Source organism: Mauremys reevesii, linkage group 1 (assembly GCF_016161935.1).
Source record: "Mauremys reevesii isolate NIE-2019 linkage group 1, ASM1616193v1, whole genome shotgun sequence".
Classification (NCBI taxonomy): Eukaryota; Metazoa; Chordata; order Testudines; family Geoemydidae; genus Mauremys; species Mauremys reevesii.
Window position 1 is genome coordinate 265468128 of NC_052623.1, and position 25550 is coordinate 265493677.

Genomic DNA, 25550 nt, shown 5'->3' on the forward strand with positions numbered 1-25550 from the left:
GCTTTCGGACATTTTTTTTTATTTTTGGCAACCTAAAACCAAACTGTTGCTGGTCTTCAGGTTTTCATTTTTCACACACTTCTCCCCCAACCCCTTTTATTTATTTATTTGTTTGTTTGTTTATTTATTTTTAGGAAAACAGATGTTTTCTGTGAAAATTTCCATTTTGTCAAAAAAAAACCCAAAACCCACAAATAATTTTCCATCAAAAGAACATTTGGACAGAACATTTTCCTCCAGTTCTAGCAGCAGCCACTAGAGCTGTGTGGCCCCACTCCCACCAGTAGCGCAGACCAGGACTCAAAGGGAACCTAACTACCAATACTGACAGACATGAAGGAGCCATTGTTACCACTGGAGTTCCATGTGAGGGTGTGGCTAGGGCCCTCAAAATGCCTAATCTGGCCTGCATGGTCCAGCTGTCCTGTACGCCGTGGCCATAGAGCCTAGCTATTTCCCAGCTGCCTTCCTGTGCCCCCACAGGGGGGACAACAGAAATCTTCTATGGTTGGCCAGCATGGTTCCTTGCTCACACGCAGAGTCACAGGTCTGGGCACTGGGTGTGTGCAATCTCTCCCTTACTTAGGGAGGGGTGATGGGTTCCTCCTGGGCTGTCAGTCCTCTAAAGAGACTGAATAGGCCACTGAGCCCAACCCAGGGGTCACTCAATTAACAGCTCCAAATCGGAGCTATCAACCAGGAGTGTGGTTTGAGGCCTTCAGGCTGAAGAACACTCTTTCCTCCATATCAGATGAGGGAGGACATAGGCCCTGCAGTACCCCTTTGTGCCTTCCCCCTGCCTGACAGGGTACCTATTTGGGGAATCCAGTCCTCCTCCTGCTTTCTTTTCCCACCCACCACAGTAGCACCATGGCATTTACTGAAGTCACATGGTTTCAGTAACCCCTGGGAGCTCTTAAGAGACAAAGAGAAGGGCCTGAGACCCACAGAACAGGCTTCTCTGGGCTGTGGAGGATGGAGGGCACATGCAGATGAGTTACTCTTAAGTCACTCAATTGGTTCTGTTGTGGAGCAAGCTCTTTCCCCTTCCATATTAGCCTGAACCACCCTCACGACCCAGTCGGCATATGACCATGTAACTAAGGACAGTATCATAGTGCATATGTACAGGCAACCTTAATTCTGGTATTTCCCAATTTTCCAGTGCTTGATTTTTCAGCCTTAGTTTATAATGTTCTTTGAAGGTAGTTATCTTGTATGTCATCTTATAGATAAAATGCAAATGGAGTACTTGATGCAAGGACAGTAGGAGCCACAACTAAAGCATCACTGCTTTTGTTTTGTAGACAGCTGGGGGGAAAAGCCATGATGCCTACGCAACTTCATAGCCCGGGTCAGGCAGCTGGCTCATCAGGGTGAAGCTCCTGAAGTGTATAAAGGAAACTAATTTAAATCACTTCTGCTCTTAGAGAAACGGGGGTGGGTTGACTCCTGCTCGGAATGTGTTTTCATGTTTAGAATGTGTGATGACAGTCCTCTTGGCTGAAGCAGGGACCTCCAGAGCTTAAAGCGTGAGCAGCTGTAGCTTGAACTCTTCAGCCACGGCTTTTTAGCTGCAGCTGTAACAGACTCACCTCCTCTGCGGAGCAGGTGAAGCACAGAACACGTAACACACAACCACCAATGGATCACAGATGCACCTACCTAAACTTTAAGTGTATGGGAAATTAAATGAATGCAAATATTGCAAAACATAATCAACCAACAGAAGTGAAAACCCAAGTCTGCCCTTTAATTAAGATCCTCCATACCCAGCCAGACTATTCATACCCACTCAACAGACCCATGTGCTTCTTCATATTTAAATGGATAGCTTGCCCGTATCCCAAGGAGTGGTGACATGCTGCTTCCAGTCAGTGATCCTCTGAGCCACAAGAGCCCCTCCTGCCCCTGCCATTTCAAGCATGTGATCTGTCTCCCTCGGGAGATAAGACAAGGAAGTTGCTTAATGGGCCCCCCATGGGATATTACAGGGAGGTGCAGGAGTGAGGGAAAACATCAGCACATAATTCATCATCAGGCAGAAGGAGACAAAAAAAGAAAAGCATCTTCTCCCTAGAGTGGACTAAATAGGAGATCCCGCTGGAACCCATCAAAGAAAACAAAACATGGAGAATCTAGGAATACTGTGCACTTCACATTCTTCTGAACATCTCTAGGGAGAGGCTGGAGGGATTAGAACTTCCTAAAGGTGGAAGAGGGGAGCTGTTTTATGAAGAGAGCAACAGAGAGATGCATATTCTCCCCAGCAAGGGACAGGAGTCTCCTTTGGTTTGTTTGTCTGTCTTTCTGATCCGCTACAATTTATTTAATTTCCATTTAAAGACATAAAGTTCTCTCCCAAGTTGTGTAGGAAGGTAGTGGATTGCTTTCTTGTTGTGGCAGTTTGCCAGCTGGTCAGCCTGACATAACTTTCCCTGGCAGAGACTGAAATGTTGATGCATTATCTACTTTTGGAAGTGACATTTTTCTCCAGCTTTCATAAGCAGAACTAATGGAATCACTAAAGTGCAATCTCTTTGGTTTCTTCTTGGAATTTCAGCTGAGTTTTAGTACTTCTGAAAGTGAAGCCTGGACAGCACTGGCGGCTGCCATCTGTAGTGTGGATAAGCCCTATGCAAAACCGAATCACGTGGGGCTGTGCCAGTGCATCTCACTCCTGACCCAGCAGTGTTTCCTGGTATTCAGGTTTGGAACCCCAGACAGCTCTGCCAAAGCACCTCACTCCTGCCCTGCAGCATCCCCAGAAATCCCAGGCCTGGATCCCACCCCACGGCTCTGTCACTGTATCTGCCATTCCTAACCTTGCAGCGCCCCTTGCTGTTACAAGTCTTAGACAGCCACCACATGACTCTGCCAAAGCATCTCAAACCTCCCTTGCAGTACTCCCTGCTATTTCTGGCCGAGACGTACAGGTGAACTTGGACAATACAGATTACCCCTGACTTGCAGCATACCCTGCTATTCCAGTGTAGGGTCTCTCCACTCCAGCGACAGCCATTGATGCTTAACTGGTGCTCTAGAAACTAGGATGAGAACATTCAACTCATTACATTTGTGACATAAGTAGAATGTGAATCCATTATTCTACAGATAATAAGAAAGCATGAATTAGCTGCCATCCTTCTGAGAAAGGCAATTCGCTACCACATGGTGCTTTGGAAAGGGCTGAATGTCCGCAAGCACCAAGACAAACATCAACGTCAGAGTTTTACATGCTGTAAAATTATTTTAAAGTGCTCCAGTTGCATCTCAGAGCATCGAGACACTGGAGGGTAAAGAGATCAGGACAGTCCCCATCTCCTGTTGTACCTTCTACAGCCAGCAATCTGAAAAGGGCCATGTATACAGGAGTTCAATTACTATTATCTGACTGAAGTGCTGACTCTTCACTAGCCCTCCCATTCTCTCAGTTCTTGTATGTCCTGCAAAATTGCAAAAGCTGGTGTGCGAGGATCAGGACTGTTCTGCCATTTTCGGGGCAGGTGAATCAGACTCTAGGTTTCACATTATGCCAAGGAGCTACAGGAGAATACCACATGGACATCAAGGGAATCCAGAATTGCACCTACCCAGCTGCTTGAGGGATCCCCCTCTCTCCCTGTGCCATCCAGCTGCAGTGTAGCCATTCCAGCTGTAGCTCACTCAGTTTAAAATGGAGGCAGCTGAAGCAAGGCACTATCACACCCCAGTTTGTTTGAAACAGCCCAGATGTTGCTCTATAGGGCATATGGCAAAGTCCACCAATTCTCTCCAGCTCTGGTGGGAAGTGAGGGGAAAGCAGTGAAGTTTAAGTCATGTGAGAGAGGGATCTTCTCTCTTGCTTGGTCATTTCTAGCCATGGGGGATTAGAAGATATTGGATTTGTCATTGGTAAGAAGTGAATTTTAAATACTTGACAAGGGTATGTAGCTATCTGTCCATCCATCTACACACTTACATGGCTTTCCTCACCACAGTACCTGAGACAAGATCCCGGAACTATGCTCTTTTACTTTTTGTATAAATCAGAAGGAGGAAATAAAAACATTGCATATTAGCAAGGCCCTCAGATCTCACGCAGACATCAAAGGGAACATATGGTTCTCCACCCCCACAAAATCTCTCTGGAATATCAAAAGGATGCCATCTCTTCCTCACCCCCACCCATCCCCAGATTTCACATGAATATCAGGAGGCTCTTATGCCTCTGGATCTCATGCAAATAAGAGAAACATCTCATAGCCTAGGATCTTATGTGAATATATCAGAAGGAGCCTTGCACACCTGGATCACACATGATTATCAAACAGATATTCCCCTCCTCCTCCCCCAGTCACATGCTGATATCAGAGGTACATCCCTGCCCCCTTCACTCCTCCCCCACGTGAATCCCTCTGATTTCATATGGATATCAGAAAGTGTCCTATACTTCTGGAACTCATATGGCCCCTGGAAGGCTTCCCATCCTCAAAATCTCAAGCTTATAACAGAGAAAAATCAAATCTTTAGTCAGAGGGAGCCTGAGGCATGGATCACAAATGGATATAGAAGAGGCTATCCCATGGATTTCACAAAGTCACCGGCGTGATTCCTCTAGATCTCAGTGAGCAGATGCAGTCTCCTGAACATCACATGATTCTGCTTGGAACTCACATGACTGTCATAGGCATACCCCACTCCACCCCCAAATCTCCATACCAGAGCTTACCAGCAAGCCTGGAAAATGCACCCTGCCTTGACTTCTCCCTGTCTTCAGTGATTGTCAATATACCCTTTGTGCTGAGTTTTACAACCACTCCAAAGCCCAGGTTCTCTCTGAACTCATAAAGGCTAAGGTAAACATGGGTGACACTCAAAATTACTTCATCTAATACTGCAGAGTCCTTTCTTTTCAGCTAAATCCTTCCTGTAGCATGTACCATTCTACCAACCCCAGAAGCCCATTCTGAAGTCACAGACATAGTCACACATTAACAATCTATAAATAGAACAAGCACTGTTTGCTCAATCAGTTAGACTCACTAGCACCTTTACAAGGGATTAACCCTCATAAAGAGTGCACCAATAAGAATAGGTTTGGGCAGGCATTCGGTGACAGGGAGGAGAGCAGAATTTATTTGCCACGGTGTTTGCCCAGCCCTGTGTAAAATAACAATGGTTGGAAAGAAATGGAATATACCAAGTGCTAGCTCAGCTCGGATGTAAATGGACAAAGCTGGGTGGTGTTATACTTTGGATGTGATGCTAACTTTTGACACAGCCTTCAGCTTATCTGGCAGTGGTGACAGAAGTTGAAGGTCACATAATGGCTGCTCTGTTTGCCTTCACGGTTGCTTAACAACCAATACCTAAATTATTGCTTGAGAAAATCTAGCGCATGAAAGATGCAGCATAAACCAAATCCTTACATGGCAAGTGAGCAGGTTCTGAACAGCTGCCTAAAGTGCTGGGAAGACCATGGTTGAGAGATCCATTTCTCTGGCACAATGGAAATTTCTGCCATAAGGGTAAAGCTCATCAGTGCGGGAGGTTCTAAGGGCCATCACAAACCTCACCCTCCTCCACTCCCAGTGCAAGGCACATGTCTTCAACCTGCCTCTCTAACACAAACACACAGCAGCACGCACATAAAAAAAAATCCTAGCACACCAAAACATTTCCCTGCATGTACAATTCTCCCCCTGGGGAGAGGATGAAACACACATGACAGACGTGAGTCATGTTGCTTAATGCCCGATAGAAAGCGCTCAGAGGCTACAGTGATGAGGGAGATTTATGAACTGGAGTAGAATAGACTTTTTTATGGTGTCTGTACTAGAGCAGTGCAAATAACAGGTGTTTTGGTTCACTGGCAAGTCCAAAAAACTGGGGTAGGGAGGGTCATTTTGGGTCAAACTGAAAATGAAATGTTTTGAGATTTTTGGTGAATCAAAAAGTTGAAAATAAAATTCATTTCAGGTTAAACAAAATGTTTGGCTTCGACAATACCGAAACATTTCATTTTGATTTTGAGCATTTGAAAATGTTTCTGATGTTTTTAAAGGAAAATTTGAAATGAAAAGTTGTGTCAAAACAAACAATTAAAACTTTACATTTCAAAAATATCAAAATGAAATGTTGCCATTTTTTCAGAATTTTTTCAGTTTTTTTTATTTGTAACATAAATAATTTGACGAAACTGACGCGAACGCCAAGACATTTCAGCCACTGAACCTTTTTGCCAAGAAAAAGGGTTGGACAAAATTGTAGCCTAGCTCTGCTCTGTAAAGCCCCTAGCAGAATGGGGCCCTGATCTTTGATTGATACTCATCAGTGATGCTGCAATACAAATAATAACAATGAGAACACAGCACAATGGGTCTGGTGGATGCAGGGGCGGCTCTAGCCATTTTGCTGCCCCAAGCACGGCGGCACGCTGCGGGGGGCGCTCTGCCGGTCGCTGGTCCCACGGCTCTGGTGGACCTCCCAGGCATGCTCCACCGAAGCCGCAGGACCAGCAGACCCTCCACAGGCACACCTGCGGGAGGTCCAACGGAGCCATCTGCTGCCCTCCAGGCAACCAGCAGAGCGCCTCTCGCGGCATGCCGCCCCAAGCATGTGCTTGGCGTGCTGGGGCCTAGAGCCACCCCTGGGTGGATGGAGGGGCTGAATGTCCTCTCCACATCTGGGTGATGCAGCATTGCTCCAGGACACGGAAAGCTCATTTGCTTGCATAACTAAACACATTTATTTCCTACCAACCTGAGGCCACACAGTTTAGTCTCCTGAGTACTGAAATGCTTTAGTCTATCTAAAGTCTTTGGGCTTAATACAGGGGTATCCAGGTGAAACTTAATTGCCCTGTCCTAGATGATTTAATCATGCCTTCTGGCCTTAAACTTTATGACACTATGAAATAATAAGTTAGAGGTGATATGCTACCTATTTGATTCTGTTATCAATCCCCTGGGCCATTACCTTCAAGGATTCCATTGTTACCATACATAGAGCCTCCATATCATAACAAAAGACAGATGTGTGCTCTCCATACTACTTCAAGGAGAGCTTGTGTTAATCACATATGTTCTTGTTTATATAACTTTGCATTTACCTAACAGCACAAAAACCAGACCCATCTTCTATCTGCAGCAGGCAGCTCTGTGTTCTGATCAGCATTCAAAGCCTTGCACTGCCACGGAAAGGGTGGCACTTTGAACTCTCCAACTATACCCACCCATACATAACAACAGCAGCTGTGCAGCATAAAAAGGCACCTGGACTCAAGCAGCAGGTTAAATAAAGTTGCATAGATTTCTACTGTTTTTTTTCCCCAGTGGAAAACATTCATAAAGTTTTTAGGAAAAAAAAAACCTCCTCAGCATTACAAAGGGCGAGAATAAATTCAACTTGAACTGAAATTGTTAGAGCCCATCACCAAACTGTATAATCAACATCCTAGACTCAAACTATTTGCTCTTCTCTCTCTTCCAATCCCTTTGTTGTTGTTACTATTTATTTATTTACTCACTCACTTCCTTACCGTGGAACAATAGCTCTCTGAATCCATTTCACCTCAAGGACAGGTGATGCCATCTCCAACGTTGGTCGATGATCATTGTGTCATAAAATAAAACATCATAAATGTCATCAGTTCAAACCCACAGAGCCTCTTTATTAACATTTCTAATGTATGGGCTTGTTGGGATAGCTACAGAGACAACAGGGCCAATACAGCTAAGGTTAAAAGGAATCTAGAAGGCTGGTCACAAGGGCTTTCTGTTCGGATTGTTGCCAGCTGTTGAGCTTTGAGAAGATGATTGCGACTGTCACTGGGGAGACTGTCAGACTCCAGTAAGGTGTAAAGGATGGAAGACAACCTACAAGGAGGTGATGCTTCAGAGGTGACATCGACAATTTACAGCTGCTCTGCATCTAGCAAATGGCTTGTGCCTGTGTGCCAGTGCCTTCGAGTGGCTAGAACGGTTCCTGATTGCTGACCAGGCTCAAGCTTTGGAGTTGCTAGCCATGAGGTCCATTCCCAGTGACAGCTGGCCATTCTGACTGTATGTGCAGTAACCACAGATTGTAAAGGCAGGAGCTAAGGGAGGTGCCTAGGAAAACTGAATCCACAGCTTCAGGTGGAATCTCATTGAATTCTTCTCTTTAGACATAAAAGGGAGAAAGAGACTGGAGGGAGAGAAGGGAACCTCCTTCCTGTCTGCCACCAGCACAGACTTCGTTAGCTAACCGTTTTCTCCCTTGTAACAGGCTCTCTATAATAATAGACTCTGAACTGTGGAGCCCACTTAGATTTCAATTCTTCATGACCAGGGATTCTAAACTTTTCAGAACCTAAGCGTTTAAACACCTGTAGATTCGGTTGACAAAGGCAAAACCAGAAGAAGGACTCACCACTGCAAGGATTCCTCTTAGAAAGCTGCCTTTGGTGCTTAGCCACTCTGGAGGAAGATGTGGTTGCTGCCCCCAGGAGTTTACAATCTAAATTAGATAACTCAGTAATTGTAGTTGCTGAAAGTCATCTGGGTTTCCAGTTCAAGTGGAAATGTAAAAACACACACAAACACCCCCAACAAAACCTGTAGCACTCAGGGCCTGGGTATCACTACACCCAGTAACTGTATAACCCTGTACCTTTAGCCCTTACTCTGCCCACCCTACTTCCCCACCTCAGAGTTTGTCACAGTCCTTGGTTTGTTATGTTTTTCCACATACAAAGAGTAAAATGATACTTTCAGACAGAACCAGCTCCATAGTAAATAAGGAGAACAATGCAACAAGGAAGAATAAAAGTCAAGTCTCCATTAGACAGCTCTGTGTGTGTGTGTGTGTGCGTGCGCGCGCATATGCATACGTGCACGCACCTCATTTGAACTCAGCTGAACACAAAATTTCGACAGACTCTGCAAACAGCAGGGTCTGTAGAAATTCAAAGGTGTGAACTGAGGCATAATAATACCTAGCTCTCACATAGAATTCCTAGTTCTTATAACTTTCAACAGGAGATCTCAAAGTGGAGGTCACCAGCATTATCCCCGCTTTACAGATGGGGAAACTGAGGCACCAAGTGAGGTGATGTGACTTGCGCAAGGTCACTGAGAGAGCCAGAAATACAGCCCAGATCTCCTGAGTCCAGGTGCAGCGCTCTATCCACTAAACCACACTGCCTTCCACGGTTAGGCTTTGTGGCATACAGCCATGTTGTGGACCCTGTAGGTATCAAACAGGAAGTCGGCTAGAGAGAAACATGGAGACAGGTGGAGTTTAGGGGGTACTCTGAGTAAGATAATAGATCTGGTTTCATCTGTCAGGTTGTTGATGTCATTTTGAATAAAAGTGTTGCACTGACCTGCAAGACTTGTAAATACTACAGTCTCCAATGCTTATTTCTTTAGAGTAGCATTCAAAGTAGGCAACTCTTGTATTCCTGGGGCCAGAGCCTCAGGTGCTATAAATACCAACGGAGTAATGCCACCTGACGATCTGACCTCTTGTCCTGCCAGAAAGGTGTATTGAACTGAATTGGCTGGGGAGAGTGACCAGTGGGTGGGCCATTTGTTTCCCTGAAATAATCCTAGCTCACTCACACAGCTGCGGTCCTCTGTATTAACTGACCCTTTGATAAGGCATTTTGTGATGAGTCATGCATCTCCCCGCAACTCCCCACCTTTCTCATACCTCCAAAGATCAGCCTTTTTGGAAGTAAAGAGGAATGTTTGCAACTACAAACCCAGGACAAAGCTTGCCACAGCCCTGGAAGGAAGGTTTGCCTGGGTTTCTCCCAGCAACTACAGGAGGTAGGCAAATTCACTGGAGCGTGCTTTGATCTTTGCTGCTCCAGTTCAGAGAGTCCTTGATAAAGGTGGAGGGAGGCCTGGCCCGAAGAACAATATTTAGGGCATGTCTACTTTGCAATTAAAGATGCACAGCTGGCTTGTGTCAGCTGACTCTGGGTGCAGGGCTCAGGCTACTGGGCTTTTTAACTGCAGTATAGAGGTTTGGGCATAGGCTGGAGCCTGGACTCTGGGATTCCATGGGAGGGGAGAGTCCCTCAGCCCGGGCTCCAGCCCAAGTCTATATTTACACAGCAATTTTTAGCCCCACAGCCCCAAATCAGCTGACCCAGGGCAGCCTGCAGCCATGCCACAGGTCTTTTATTTAAGTGTAGATGTACCCTAAGGCTACTGGTGCATGAGCCATTGCCCTGTGTCTGATAAAACTGGCATAGTAGACATCAAAAAGTCACTGACTGCTTCAATAGAACATTTATACTGCACCAGGGTTGCCCTTGCCCTTTCTCCCTAAACAGAATCCGTTCAAACTGGTTTCCAGTTTACAGGTCAAGAACCACAGGGGAAGAGCAAGCACACTCTACATGGGTTAGCAAGACCGAGTCCAGAGGTGTAAGGTGTTCTCCCCATCCCCCTGCACAAACACACTCCCACTCCTGCCCACAAAGACAAGACTGCCCTGAACCACAAAGCGCTGTTCTAATGAAACGCCGAGCTGAAATGAAACCCCATTCTCAGAGCGCCCAGGCAGAGCTACTGATGGAGCTAGTGCGCTAGACTGGACAAGCGCATTCACCCAACCTTCCAAAAGGCAGGTCAGAAAGATATGGCAATGCCCTTAAGCAAAATGGTTAACAAGCAAAGACAGCTAGGATCTTAAGGTACTCTCCAGGCATCTCTTACCTACAGAGGTATCCCATATGAGGAGGGTGAGAGGTACCCCTTGTACTGAAAGAATACCAAGGGTTCCCTTAACCAGAGAGCTGTCTCATATGAGGAGGGCTAGATTGTCCCTTGCCCAGGAAGAAGTAGGGGCATCTTTTACACGAACAGATACAGTAGAGAGAAGGATGTGCGGGAAGAAAGAAAAACACTACCCGTTTTCAACTCCTCCCTTTTTTATCAGTATGAAAGAGCTGCTCACCCTCCTGTGGAGAAATTTGATTAATAAAGTCAGATCACTAAATATGCTTCATTATGACTCATTGCAGCATTCTCAGTCTTTCCCAGCATTCTGAGCCTTTCCACCACCCTTTTCCCCCCTGCCCTCGCTGCTTGCCCGGTCTCCAGAATCCCTGGAAAAAACAAGTCTTTCATCTTATCAGGTGTGTTTTATTGCCCTCTGGTTACACAGTAATTGTGGTCTTAGCTCCACCAAGGGATCGCATGATGGGAAATCAGCTCAAGGATTGTCAGTTCATTGGACAAATAAGGAAGGGCCTGCCGATACAATTATAGGAGACAGATAAGGAAAGCACAAAAGGGGAACAAGCAGAAAAAGGGAGCCAGACCCGGAAAAATGTAAAAGGCAAGAGGCAATCCGAGGAAGATTTACCAGGTTAAAAAAAGTTTGACCAATTGCATATTCTTCGTTAAATAAAGATTAATGAGAACAAAGAAGCGAGGCAGAGGGGAGTAACTGGAACTCTTCAGCGTTATCCAGGGAATTTTCCCCCTGGTTTAGACACCCAGCTGGAAGGAGGAGACAACTCGTGGGAGGTTCCTCAACCAACCCTGCTCCAGAGCTGAGAAAAAGGAGAGCATTTTTGTGCAGGCGGATTGTCAGGGATTTCTCCTTCTGGCATGGCTGGTTTGAAGGGAAGAGGCTGACAAGGGCCTATGTGGAAGTTTCAAAGGGTTCTGTATTTGGAAGAGGAGAAAACCTGACTCAAAGATTGTGGCTGAAGGGGCAGCAGTAAACCTGCGAGTTACAGGCTGGGGAAGGTCCTTTTCTCTCTGCATGAGATGGTCTAATATTTCTGGAAAGTTTGCATTGTGCCCCTCCTGTTAGTAACTGGGCACCAGGGAATGCATTGACTTAGCATTCAGTTATTTTCTCAAGTCATATTAGTACAAGAAAAAAGATCCTGGGACTTCTAATGGATTCTTGTGGAAAAACTAAAAGAAAGATAATCGCCCCACAAACATTATTCACCTAAGTGAAGCGACTCTTTCCTGGGCGTTTTTGCCATGACTCTGCAGGGAACACTCCTTCTCCTGGGATTACAATGAGATTGTGCAGAGTCCTTTAAAGCTGCAGCGGTTTGGGGGCTGTTTAGATTTTTTTCCCCACTTTGCTAGATACTCAGGAGCTATTCTTGGCCTTGAAGTGGGCTCCTGGGATCAGAAAGAGAAGGTGTGGGCTCTCTCACACACCAGTGGTCTCCATTGATTTAGTTCAGAAGGGTGTCGGTAAAGAGAGGAATACACCCACTCACCTGTATTGCTCTTGGAATAAGCAAGCAGCAGAGCGAGCTCCAGGGGTGAGGCTTTTTTCTTCCCTTTTGCACGCAAAAAGAGATTTGGAGTTGGTCTTCTTTCCTCCTAGTGGGATGAAGATGTGTGACTCTGGGGAATGTGACAATCGGGGGAAGCCTGCTCTGTCTTTTTCTATTGAGGAGATCTTAAAGAAACCCTCTGCTAGGACCTGCCTAAACAGTACACCAAGGACTAGCCAGAGCCATGCCAAAGCAGCTCCAGCCACGGGATCAGGGCCACAGCTGGAACTTGCCCTGGGTAAGCACCATTTCTACTACTTAATGAAAACTTTCCCTCTTTCTAAGTTGTTTGGTGTGACTAAGTAGAATTTGTACTGTTGTGCCCTCGCAGGAATCTGGGAATTCATTGGTCAGGAGAGTGTCAGGCCCAGCATATTTGATACACACATCTGAATATAATCTTAACTTGAAACCAAAAAGATTTTGAAGAATTACTTTGCTTATAGCCATGGCTGCCTACTGCCACCCCTTTTGGGGATTCAGTATGACACAAAGGCTCCAGAGCCCCAGGACAGAGAGATGCACTATTTGAACAGGCAAGAAACAATGACCCAGATCCTCAAAGGTATTTAGGTGCCTAACTCCCATTGATTTGAAGTCTCACCTAATTTCAGTGGGAGTTAGGCATGCAAATACCTTTGAGGGACCTAGGTCTATGTGACCTGTGCCTAGCAACAGTGTGAAGTCCAAGAACACCTGGAAATTACAACCCAATAAAATACCCTGGGACCTTTCACCTCAAAAAAACCTCCTTATTATTTACTTTATATAAACATCTCCTCCTCCTGTAAAAAAGGCCTGAGGGCCAAATTCAGGCCTAATGCAACCAGGTGCATACCAGGACCAGATTTTTTTCCATTAGAGCCAAATTCCATGCAGATGTCTTGCCATGATAAACTCAACTGCCCAGATTCAAACAGGACCAATGGACTGTAAGGAAAAGGTAGCTAAGTGGTGTTGGAAGTCAATTACTAGAACTCAGGAAGAGAAAGCACTTTTTCTTTAAAATCTCTCTTTATCATGGGAGACAGAAGGGCTCCTTCATAAACGCCTGGAGCGAGCTAGGTAGCAGCGAACACAAGCATATTTCCAGTGCTGCAGAACAGCAAGTGTGTTGGCCTTCTTAACTTTCATTTCCTTGACTCTGGTCCGTTTGGCATAGAGCTAATCAGAAATGATTATTTTGTTCCTGCAGAAAATTTCAACTTTTTGTTGAAAAGATTGAAAATCAACATTTTTGATTGTTCAGGTTTTCGACAAAAAGTTGAAATTTTCTGCAGAAAGCAGCCACTTTCCACCAAAATAAATAAATACCCAATTCTCTGTCAAAAAACAGCTCTTTTTTGACCAGCTGTAGTTTGGCCCCATCGACACACCTTACAAAAGAGGTTAATAATTATTATTTATTATTTGTGATACAATAGCACACAGAGATACCAGTCCTGGGCCCTGTTGCACTAAGCATTGTACAGACACATAGTAAGAGACATTCCATGACCCCCAAAGAACTTAATAAGAACTGTGCTCTACCAAGATTTCCACTCTTTTGGGTCCAAAGTAGGTTCTAATACGTCTTGGACGGCCAGTATGAACTGGACCAAACCAAGGCAGCACAACTGGCTTAAGTAGGAATTTAGAATGATATTCACAAAATATGTTCTAGCCTAACACACTTTGCCTCTGTCCACACTGGTTAACCAACTGTGCTGGAATCCAGTTTGGCCACAGCTGAGTGTTAACCATACTTAGCACAATGGTTAAACTCAATCATACACTGGAATTTTGGCCCCTTTTATACAAAAATATCTATCATGTTCGGGCCTGGTTAAAACTTGGTCTGCTCTTTCAGGCTGCATCTCTGCTTTGAGTGTCTGAGGTGTCCTCTGTCATGGCTCAACCTTCAGTACGGCTCCACCAGTGACGGTGGAAACACTAGTGTCAATCAGCCACCAATTTTTTATCATTGTCATCGATGGTGGTAAAAACTCCAGTGGCCTGTCTCCATTAGCATCCCCACCGTCTATACCACTGGCTGTAGTGCACCGGTGGGAGTTTTCCTAAGAATTGCCAGCATCATACCCTGTTCTAACCATAGCCCTGAATCATGCTAAAGCCTATTCTTTAGATCAGTTCTGAAACATGCTTAAAAACCAATGCAGTCCCATCTATACAGCCGGGCTGAACTCCATTTTAAGAATGTTGGGCTCTTCTGTGTTGTAAGTGGGACATGCAACGCAGTCAATTTCCACAGGGTAGACTAGACCTTTATGTCTTAACTCTGGCGTCTCTGGAACTGAGGCGGGCGTTGGAGTAACCCAGCTCTGTTTCAATTTGCATCCCTGTTGAGCTTGTCAAATCCCAGTACTAGCTATGACAAGTCCTTGCAGAAGACTCCAAGGATGTCAGGGATTTCATTACTGCATGTCACTACAAACACATTTTCACCCCAAACGGTTCCAGCTGAGAGCCCAGTCAGTTGTTCGACTTGTAAATGATGCAGCCAGCACAGCAAGGCCCATCTCTTGACTTGATGAATTGTAATTTGTTTTTCCTTTTTGTTTAAAAAAAAAAACCTCAAGCGCAAGCGGAGGAAATTTTATCAGCTTAGAAACCGAAGGTGGCTGGAGAGAGAGAATGTGATGACTCTTCAGCCCACTACTGAAAAGCAATAATAGAGTCTGCACATCTGTTGTGTGCTAAATTAATGGCATTACCCATATGTTTATGGCAATATAAAATATATACTTTAAATAATGATACTACTTAATACTTTTGATGCACACACAATCTAATTAATCACTGAAACATGGACAAGCTATGTAAATTATATAGATGTTCCCTCCTCTACATAAATATATCAAGTGGGTTTGTTGGTGTTTTTTGTTCCACTTCATTGCCATCCTTGATCAAATGGCTTTAAAATGCAGGACAAAAATGAAGCTTTTGATTGGCAGGCAGTGACATTGCATGCACGTTAACAACACCAAGGAGATACATGAGTTAACTGCCCTTCCACTTCTCCAGCAGAACCACCAGTGTTTTCCATGTAAGGTTTATTTCATAACAGCAGTGACACCCTCGGCTGTACATTTCAGGATAATTACTGTGTTTCATCAAAGTCACTCAACCTTATGCCACATAACACCGGCCTGGGGCATGTTACATAATAACCCAGCCCACTCCTGATTTGGGTTACTGCTGGTCAGGCGGGAACTGCAGTGCACTGAGAAACTTGTGGGAGACTCCAGGACTGGAGCAGCAGTGGGGTTTGCAGGTCAGCATAATGGGTATTGGCACAGGTGGCCTGCAATGGCGGGAGAGGTGCAGGTCAGGAATCAACGGCATTAACGGAACTGTGCAAGCGTTTAGGAGTGGAACAGTAAGAAGTGCTGCAGGTCAGGGTGCAGCTGCACGGAGAAAGGAGCTGGAGGGGCAAGCAGGACCAGAATAACAGTGCATACAGTAGATCAGAAATTATGTGGATTAGCAGATCTTATGTCGGAACGCGTCTCTGGAAGAGAAACGAATGTTGCAGCTCAGATGTGAAATCCATTGCCAGGGCCTTTTGAAAAGTTTCCACAGCCCCTGCCCACAGCATGCTAGGCTCTGTGAGTCTGATTCAAAATTCACTGGAGTTAATGGGAATCTTTCAGTTGACTTCCATGGGATTTGGATCAGGCAACATCTGCTCTTCATCCCTCAGGTTCCTCGGTGCTTAGATTTAATGAATTTACTTTGCAAAAATTCCCACCAGATGGCCGCTTAACTGCAGCATGGGATCCAAAGCACATTGGAATTGGCCAGAGCATGTGTTTGAAAGAGTCCTGTGGAGTTAAAGATGCAGGCCTCTGAAGAAGAAGCCAGTTTCATCCTGTTTACCACGTTTTTGTCTTTAGTTTCTCCCTCCCCATCCTCCCACTGGGCCCAGATGGAGTAACCATCACCTTTTGTAGGGGCACCAAATAACATCAGTCATTAGCCCTATGTTCCCCTCTGACCAGCTCCTCCACTTCCCCAAACAGCTCTGGGTGCCATCTGCAAAGCAGGCTCCCACGAGTCAGACAACTTTTCCTGGCCAAGAACTACTGGTATGTCGGATCCTTTTAATTCAGAAAGAGAGAACCCTGTTACCTCTTATGGTGGGTGAGCTGATTGGCAGTCTGACTTTTCTTCTGCTGACATTCAGGGGAGCTTGATTTCAATAGGAGGGGAAGCAGGCCTGAAATAAAAGTTTGTCCTGTACTTCTGGCAGCAGCTTTCCAACATTGGGAGCTTTTTTGTTTTGCCAGGACAGTTCAGGCTGGAGAGTTTGGGGAATTACAAATAGTAGCAGAAACAGTAATATTGGTATTATGCGTGTATTGTTATAGTGCCCAAAGTCCCCAATCAGGATCAAGGAACTCACTGCCTCTGTCCTGAGAAACTTGTATATGTTGGTTGTTTTACCTCACCCATAACTGCACTCCACCCAGTTTATTGCAGAGGAGAGGCTAGATCAAGGCATGTAACTGAGTAGCTACCATCTGTTCAATATTGCCAAATCACCCAATCCATAAAAAGCACTGTTTTATATAGTTAGATATAGAATCAGGAGGAAAAAAACCCACAACCCTCTCGCCACAGTTAGCAACATTGCTGACAAAAATCGTTTCCCGACGATATTTCACCACCACTTGCTGTGAGAATGAAAGCCAGGACAGAGAGGCTGTTTTGAGCCAGCTGTCAAGGCCATTTCTCTGCACATGACTAATGCTCCTCTCAGGTTGTGCCAGGCTGAAATGTCACCATCCCTGCAGCAAAAAGCTGCCTTCGCCAAAGAAAATTTCTCCCTGGCTCAAATTCAAAAATACTTTTTAAAATTCTCTCATGAATATTCCCTACAAAAATTGGCTGTTCTGAATGCCGCCACCACCTCAGCCAGACTGCTTGCTCCTTCTAGGAAGCGTGACCAAATAATAGGAACGCCAAAGTCACAATGGAAGTTGCAGCAGAGGTGGGAACAGAACCCAGGTCTTTTAACTGCCAGCTCCATTCCTACAGACAAAAATATCAGCCTTCTTCCCTCCACCCTTCTTTTCCTAGTAACTGCCTCTCCATTTTCAATCCTACTGCAAAACTACTCCCTTGATTTTTCCAAACTCTCTGTATGCTTAATTCCACTCCATTCTGCCTCTCTGATCTCACAGTGGCTTGTTCCCTACCTGCTCAGTCTTTTCCTCCAGTCTCCACAAATAAAGGTGTTCTTCCCTCTATCTGTCACTCTCTTCCTCTGAGTCTTTCTCCTCTTTGGCCTACAATTATTCTACTGAGGTCCATATATCATGCCCATCTCTGTGGTATCTGAGCATTTCAGTGAAGTGCTTTGTGATCTTTTGTGCGTGAAAGACTAAAGGATGGGGCAGCATGTGAAATAGAAGTTTACTGTATTATGTTAGTTATAAAATGTTTTAACTGCTTCCCCCTCCCCCCCAAGTGAATCGATCTATCTTAGATACTTCTAGTTGGAACACCTCACAAGCTTTAATGGATTTCTCCTCACAACACCCCTGTAAAGTAGGGAAGTGATATTGTTCCCATTTTACAGATGGGAAAGAGAGGCTAGATCAGTGGTTCTCAACCAGGAGTACGTGTACCCTGGGGTAGGCAGAGGTCTTTCAGGGGGTACATCAGCTCATCTAGTTTTACAGCAGGCTGCATAAAAAGCATTACTGATGTCAGTGCAAACTAAAATTTCATACACCTCTACCCCTATATAACGCTGTCCTCAGGAGCCAAAAAATCTTACCCATTATCGGTGAAACCGCTTTATATCAAACTTGCTTTGATCCACTGGAGTGCACCCCCCTCCTCACCCAGAGCACTGCTTTACTACGTTATATTCAAATTCGTGTTATATCGGGTCACGTTATATCGGGGTAGAGGTGTACTTGTTTATATTGCTCTATGTACTATACACTGAAATGTAAGCACAATATTTATATTCCAATTGATTTATTTTATAATGATATGGTAAAAATGAGAACGTGAGCAATTTTTCAGTAACAGCATGCTGTGACACTTTTGTAAGCAAGAAGTTTTTAAGTGAGGTGAAACTTGGGGGAAGCAAGACAAATCAGACTCCTGAAAGGGGTACAGTCATCTGGAAAGGTTGAGAGCCACTGGGCTAGATGATTTGCCTAAGGTCACAAGGAAGTCTTTGGCATGGCAGGGACTTGAAGCAGGTCTTCTATGTCCTACTAGCCACTGGACCATCCTTCCTGTTTGCATAAAATGACCTTAAAAATAGAGACACAAGATAGGTGAGGTAATATCCTTTCTTGGACCAACTTCTGTTGTTGAAAGAAACAAGCTTTCTAATTAGTCTATTTTAAAAAAAAGACTAATTTTAATCACCAACGTCAAGAACCTCCAAGGCCCACAAAGGAAGGAAGTAAACAACAACCCACACAGTGCTCCCCTTTCCCTCTCCACCACGTTTGAGAGAAGAGATGGACCTTGCGCCAGGGTCTAAAGGTCAACATGCTTGGGCTGTATTTGATTGTCTGTAGAAGTCTCTCCAAAGACTTGTGATCATTTGAAAAGATAACATTTGAATAATTGTCCCTTATTGCTAAGAAGCTTTGGGTAATTTCCAAAGCTTTTTTGACTGTATTTTCTTTGGATCAGTTTCTGCCCTCTGATACTTTTGTGCAACTCCCATTGAAGTCATTGTGTCTTGGTCCTTTGTCTCAAGATGATATAATTATCGCCACTGTGTGGGTGATTATCAATAGAACAGAGTAAAACATATTCAAAGTGAAACTCCACAAAGCCTAAAGCTTTAGGTACTTTGTCAAGGCCAGAAATAAAATACATATTAAAAGCCAAATTTTCTTTCCATGCAAATAGTCAGGTGAAAAGTATATTGCTATGGGAACAGCCTCACCTAGCTAGACCAGATTAAAATTCAGCACAACCTCATTTTGCTGTCAGCTCAGATGCTGAGACAGGAAAGGTACAATACCCAGGGGCAGCTTGATAATGGGACAAAATCTTGACCAGAATCCAAAGTGATGGGCTACCAGCAGTGCAGGGGGAATGTAAATTCCAGACTCACGCTCAGTTTAAGGCTGCCGGAGGTGTGTGGATGAGAAGCAGCGAGGTCAAAGACAAAACTTACACAGCTCTACAGCACCCCTTCTGGACAGATGAGGCTGTGCAGGTCGCTACCTCCAATCTTTGTAAATCAGGAAGATGCTCACCAGGGCTGGCTTTAAGCCGATTCACCCGATTCCCTGGAATCGGGCCCCGCACCGAAGAGGGCCCCGCACCTGCACCTAAGGGGGCCCCACTCCGGGGGTCTTTGGTGGCATTTTGGCAGCGGGAGGTCCGCCCCGGGGGTCTTCGGCATTTTGGCTGTGGGGGGTCCTTTGGAGCCGCGGAAAATGCAGAGCGGACGTCCTGCTGCCAAGTATTCTAATTGGGCCCCGCGGATCATAAAGCCAGCCCTGATGCTCACATAATGTGCATTTGGAGTTTCCAAAGAGTTCAGGGCCTGGTGTTCAAGAGCACAGCACCCCCAATTGGAAGCAGATTTTCAAATGAGCTCCACTCCTAGGGTGACCGGATGTCCCGATTTTATAGGGACAGTCCCGATTTTGGGGTCTTTTTCTTATATAGACTCCTATTATCCCCCACCACTGTCCTGATTTTTCACACTTGCTGTCTGGTCACCCTATCCACTCCCATTTAGGTACCTCTAAACTCTAATTAAGGTTTATCGAAACTACTTGGTATTCAACAGCTCCCTTTGTGATGCCAGTTTTTCAAAACAACGCCGCCTCCAGCATGCTGATCTCTTTTGAAAATGTGGCCACCTATTTAGGTTCCTCACTGGGAGCTGAGAACTCGTGACCACCTAGCCCTAATGCAGGGTTCTCTTTTGAAAATCTAACCGTGGGGCCTGGAAAGTCGAAGGGGTGGAGTATAGTAGAAAAGAGTGGCTGGTTCCTTGGAGCTCAAAGCTTCACCTGAACCTGTATTCACAACGAAAATGCCAATGGAACATGTGAGTTCTAGCATTGCTCCACAGTTCAGCAGGTACAAGCCCATCCCTACCAATGTCTACCTTGACTAGTTCAGATTTCTCACCTCTCTTCCTGCCCGCATGCTGGTCTGAACTAAGTGCCCATGTTTCTGGCTTTCACTGAAACAGAAGTGGAGGGTGCCCATCCCTGACACAAAGCACTCATGTACCATGCCCTTCACAGATGCCAGCAGCATGTGGAAATCAGACAATGCCTTACCTTCAGCAAAGATGCTTCGCTCAGCCTCACCTTCTGCACTTGTGGCCAAGGCCAGCGCAATGCAGCCAGTTCACTGCAGAAGACCCACTGCCCTGGATGCAAGCCCAACTGCCTTTCTTAGTGAAGATGAGGTACATGAGCACCTAGGAGGCAAGAGAAAACATGAGGAAGAGGAAGCTCAGCTGTGTGATTTCCCAGCAGACCATCCACTCCATGGTAAGTGCACTCAGATCTTACCTCTTGGAAGGGTACTTGAAATCACAATGGTTATGGTGCCTAACATACAGGGGTCACCATTAAATGTCAGCCATTACTAGCCATCACAACAGTTTTTCCATAACATCAGCTCCTGGGTGGGTCAGAACCTAGAAACTTTGTTCCCAAGAGCAGAGCAGAGCTCTGCCACTCGAGCTAAAGGAGTAACCTCAGTGGCCATGGACAGCAGCAAGGAGCAATCTGTGGCTCTGCAATAGCAGGGTGACCTTGTGCATTACACATATGTTTAGGGTAGGAGGTAGCTGTATGAGAAACGTTGACCTTCTTAGTAAACAAGTTGCAATTTCCTCCTAGCACACTAGGTAGTGTGTGACCAGAAAGCTGAGGTCCACATATAATAGAGAAGGAAGGGCTGGTTCTAGGCAGCAGCAATGAGAAGTTCAGGAGCGGTATGTGGATAGTCCTAAAAAGTCAGTGCAGCGTTTTTAAAATGCCAGTACAGGGAACTGTGCATTATTTTAGTTCCTGTGTGTGAACGACTGAAGCCAGGGAAGTTGTAGGATGCGGGATTGTGGGCTGGCATCACTGAAATTCCACTCGTTTTTCTCAGCCCATATTCTAATGTTTATAAGGTAAATGCTTCTCGCAGAATAAACTGTGACGGGCCATTGAAAGGGCTGGCTCCTGCTGTCATTCCATTAAATGGGAGCTTTGCCATGGACTGTGGCGCACAGCAGAATCAGGCCCACAGTTTGTAATGAACCCCCTGCCAGAGAAGGCCATTTTGCTGTAATGGGGCAGTGTAGGGAGAGGCCAGTGGTGGAAGCTGTGAGCCAGTTTCTGTCTCACTAGCACTGATTTAATGCCCACAGGAAGAACTCACTACGAGTGGTTAAAAATAAACATTTCTGTAGGTTAGAGGGAAAGCTAAACTGCAATGTCTAGATGCTGAGCTGGAGTCAAATTTCCCCAAAGCTAACGGGGGGTTCTGGTCCAGCGTTCCAGTTCAGCACCATCTCTCCTTTAGTCACACAAGATTAGCGTTCTGCTGCTGACGTTAAACCACTATTAAAGCGGGAAACTGATTGCTGCCAGTGTCAGAAACGATTAGGGCTAGCCAGACACTTCAGATGACAGTTGGTGTGGGTTACCCTTGTTGGAATTCCCAATGGAGATTTTAAACTAATGCCTTCTGATCTCAGCTGTAACTGGGTTTTGGAACAGAGCAGTGGCTCTACTGGTCTGCCACTTCCTGGGACTAGTGGTTCCTGCAGCTACATAGCCTCCTGTAGAAACCCACCATAGGCAGCGAAATGATTCTAATGGAGGCCACTGGAATGTCTGGTGCACACAAATTAGGCTCAACAGGATCCATTTCACAGGGGATGGCACTGCATCAGCCTCAACAGGTTCACTTGGGGGGTTGGATTTTGTGGAAAATACCACCCCATAACTGTACACACATACCCAAAGGTCCCAGGAACTCTTCCTTCACTGAGCTGTATAGTCTTTTAGGGAAGAGGGGCTGGTTGCCTTCCCCCATCTTCTCCTGCCCTCAACTATGGCCTAGAAGCTCCCTCTTTAGAAGTGGTTGCTCCCCTACACAGTAAGAGTGTCTCTAGGAAAGGCAGACAGGCAAGGCCCACTAAGTGTAGATCCAATGTCCATTGCACTTCCATTCCAGCAGGCTTTTGACGCAGTAGCTAGGCAGCTACTAGGGATTACCTCACAATGCAGTAGCTGGTACACCCAATAATCCCCAGTGTGTGGTAGCTAGGGAATCCCCAGGGGTTCACTAGCTACAATGCCAAGGATTCTGAATCATCTCTCTGCATCTCAACTCATTGCAACAGCACTGGTAGCAGGAATGCGGGGGGGGGGGGGGGGGGGGGTCATCTGGTCCTGCAGCCCTGTGGGAGTGGGCATGCACTTCCTGCCCCCTGAAGAACCTTTGATTTGGGAGACACTAATCCTTACCTGGGACCCCACCCAAAGACCCTATTTCCCAGAACTCCCTGATAATCTGGGAAGGCTGCCACCAGGCCCCAGAAAGCAGCTGTGTATGTGTACACGTGAGAGAGAGAGAGAGAGAGAGATCAAGCCACTTCTAAAGGTAAGCTGTGGGGGCATTGAGGGAGAAAGAGGACAATGGGGTTGTAAGATCAGTATCACATTCACAGACTAGAGGCTGATGTCTGCAACAGAACCCTGAACGCATCCTGAGTCTGGAGTGAGCACTTGTTTTGCTACGAACCCATCACACCACAGCATTACAAGTGATAAAACTGTCTCGCAAGATGGCCACTGCCAATAAGGGGTTAGAAATACGGTGTCATTTATAATAAATGCCTTATTACAGTTTATTTACAGTGACAAGACTGCTGGAGTGAGGAAAACAGATGGAATATTAGCATATTCCTTTATGAGAGCCCAATTCTCCCCACTCTGGAGAAAAGTGATTTCCTATCCATCGATTTCATATCCTGGAGGTTGGGACCAGATATGTTAGAATTACTACACTGACAGCTCTCTTAATTTTGCTAACCACTCAGCTGGATGCCAGTTATAATGTGATTGACTTTGCCGCATTGCTTGCTATGTGAAAAATTCCACAGTGCTTTCTCTGAACAGTTTGCACTAGTAGCTGAGCTAGTGGACTCTGAGAGGGAGGGATAGCTCAGTGGTTTGAGCGTTGGTCTGCTAAACTCAAGGGTTGTGAGTTTAATCCTTGAGGGGGCCATTTAGGGATTGTAGGCAAAAAGCTGTCTGGGGATTGGTCCTGCTTTGAGCAGGGGGTTGGACTAGATGACCTCCTGAGGTCCCTTCTAACCCTGATATTCTATAAAGTGACAAGACAGGGAAAGGCCCTGCTTTAGAGCTGTGTGTGAATGCTGATAGTAGTGGCTCTCTGTGAAATGATTAATAACTGGGGTTGGGGTATGTGCAACTATAAATGGTTATCAAAACAGGCCAGGAGTGCAGTGGTTCTAAGACAAAAATGAAATACAAGTGGGACAAGCAAGCATTCTGCTGTAAATTGACACAGCTCTACTGAATAAATTCAAACCCTGAGCTCCTGCCTCTGTTTTAATTCAGGCTGACCTCAGACAAACCCCCGTTGATTTAAATCAATGCTTTGGCTGTGTAAGACCCTTGAGATTTGTCCCTTAAATAATGCAGGGTTACGGTTATGGATTTAACCACACTAAAGTCAGGAAATGGTTAAGTTTCCCATGCAAACTCAGCCGCTGCCAAAGGAGGGATAGGGGCTGAATGCACCTTGGGTCTCACCCAGTATGGCATTTGCTGAATTCCTTACACATACTGGGCTTGGTTCTCCGGTGCCTTGTGTGACCATGTACATCCACGCAAAACTGCAAGGCAGTGGACAAACAGGCCCAGTGTTGTAATTATTTGTTAGTCTGTTACATATGTACTGTGGGCCCAATCCTTTGCTGCCACTAAAGAGCACTTAGTGCAGATGTCCAGCAGAGTAAAGATGACTTTAAGCCACCATTGCATCCTTGATTCTGGTGCTGTTCTCTGCTGGGCAAGACTTCTGGCACAGCGTAGAGCAGTCTGAAGGTCTCTCTAAGTTGTGCTGGCTACAGGACTGGAGATGGCTGGGGCACAGGGACAACCTGGTCACATTCCTTTCCCCTTGCACTGACTATGGATGCAGGATGGCGTAGGAGTTGCTTCAGTGGCTCAACATCACCCACAGTTCTCCCCTCACCCAGGACAGGAAAAAAATTTGGCCCCAAATGGGCAAAGTGATGGAGTTCATGCTACTGTGGAGCTTTCTCTTCTACTTCCTCATGTATGTGAGCTGAAATCCGTAATTTTAATGTTCAGAGGGATAACACTGAGGAGATTAGTTAGTTGGTTCATTTGTTCATTCCAAGAGGCATTTAAATCTCTCCCAGGAAAACTAGCCCGACAGTGTGACAGCAGCAGTACTTGGTCCCAGTCTCCTATGTTACATTACAAAAAGGGAACAAGGTTTCTGCCTGTCTGTCTACCTTAAAGTTTCATACTGCAGCCCATCACCATAGGATCTGAGCACCGCCCAGGTAAAATTAATAACAACGGCACAGTGCTCAGGAGGCTTCATGGAGTCTCTGGCACGTCTCCCTTTCCAGGATGATAAATCTACTTGGGGTAGGGTTTTTGTTTGTTTTTTAAGATGTTGTTTGTTTGTTTATTTTGGGTCATGCTGTGTTGGGTTCTTATTGTTAATCATGTATATTATGGCAGTGCCCAAGGACCAACCAAGAATGGGGCCCCACTGTGCTAGGCCCTTCACAAACACAGACTAGTAGACAGTCCCTGCTCTGAAGAGCTTCCAATCGCAATAGACAAGGCAGAGGCAGGGTGTGGGAAGGGGTAGAACACACAGGCAGAGTGAGCATTGTGATGGTGGCAAAAGTCAGATTAGTGCCCTGTTTTTATTTTTGTGAATTTACTTTGGAAGGGATCAGCTAAAGGGAAAGAAAACCGAAGGGAAGGCAGCTGAGGAGGTCAGGGCCAGGGAGAGGAGTGTAAAAGAGGCAGGTGTGGAGTGAAACTGAGGCAGAAAGGCTCTGGGGGAAGGGAAGGGTTGGAGCAAATAGCCAATCAGCACAGGGCAGAGAAAGTCCACTCAGACCCGTAGAGAGTTTTCAGAATGGCCAAGGAACAACCCAGGGTCCTTGCTTTGGCTGCTTCTGCCCTTAACCAACCTGAGTCTCTGGCTGGCTCCTGTATAGCTTTCTCCCAAG

The 25550-nt window shown here is 45.7% G+C and overlaps 1 protein-coding gene and 1 long non-coding RNA gene across 3 annotated transcripts in view; one reads left to right on the forward strand and one right to left on the reverse strand.

Annotated features, from left to right (window-relative positions):
• The first annotated feature begins 9697 nt into the window (after positions 1–9697).
• The window catches only part of ISX (intestine specific homeobox), a 36616-nt gene continuing 20763 nt past the window's right edge, over positions 9698–25550 (forward strand). The window contains exons 1-2 of one of the 2 annotated variants that reach the window (XM_039524434.1): positions 9698–9797; positions 20539–20790. In XM_039524434.1, coding sequence (XP_039380368.1) covers positions 9713–9797; positions 20539–20790 — 337 coding nt within the window. In that variant the 5' untranslated portion in view covers positions 9698–9712. Of the gene's footprint in view, positions 9798–11936; positions 12528–20538; positions 20791–25550 lie in introns of those variants that run through there. The other variant, XM_039524426.1, reaches the window with a different exon arrangement.
• Positions 16420–22478, reverse strand: LOC120397860. The gene is made up of 3 exons (XR_005594040.1): positions 22258–22478; positions 20575–20717; positions 16420–16508 (listed from the first exon to the last, which is right to left on the reverse strand). It is a non-coding gene; the product is annotated as an uncharacterized LOC120397860 (long non-coding RNA).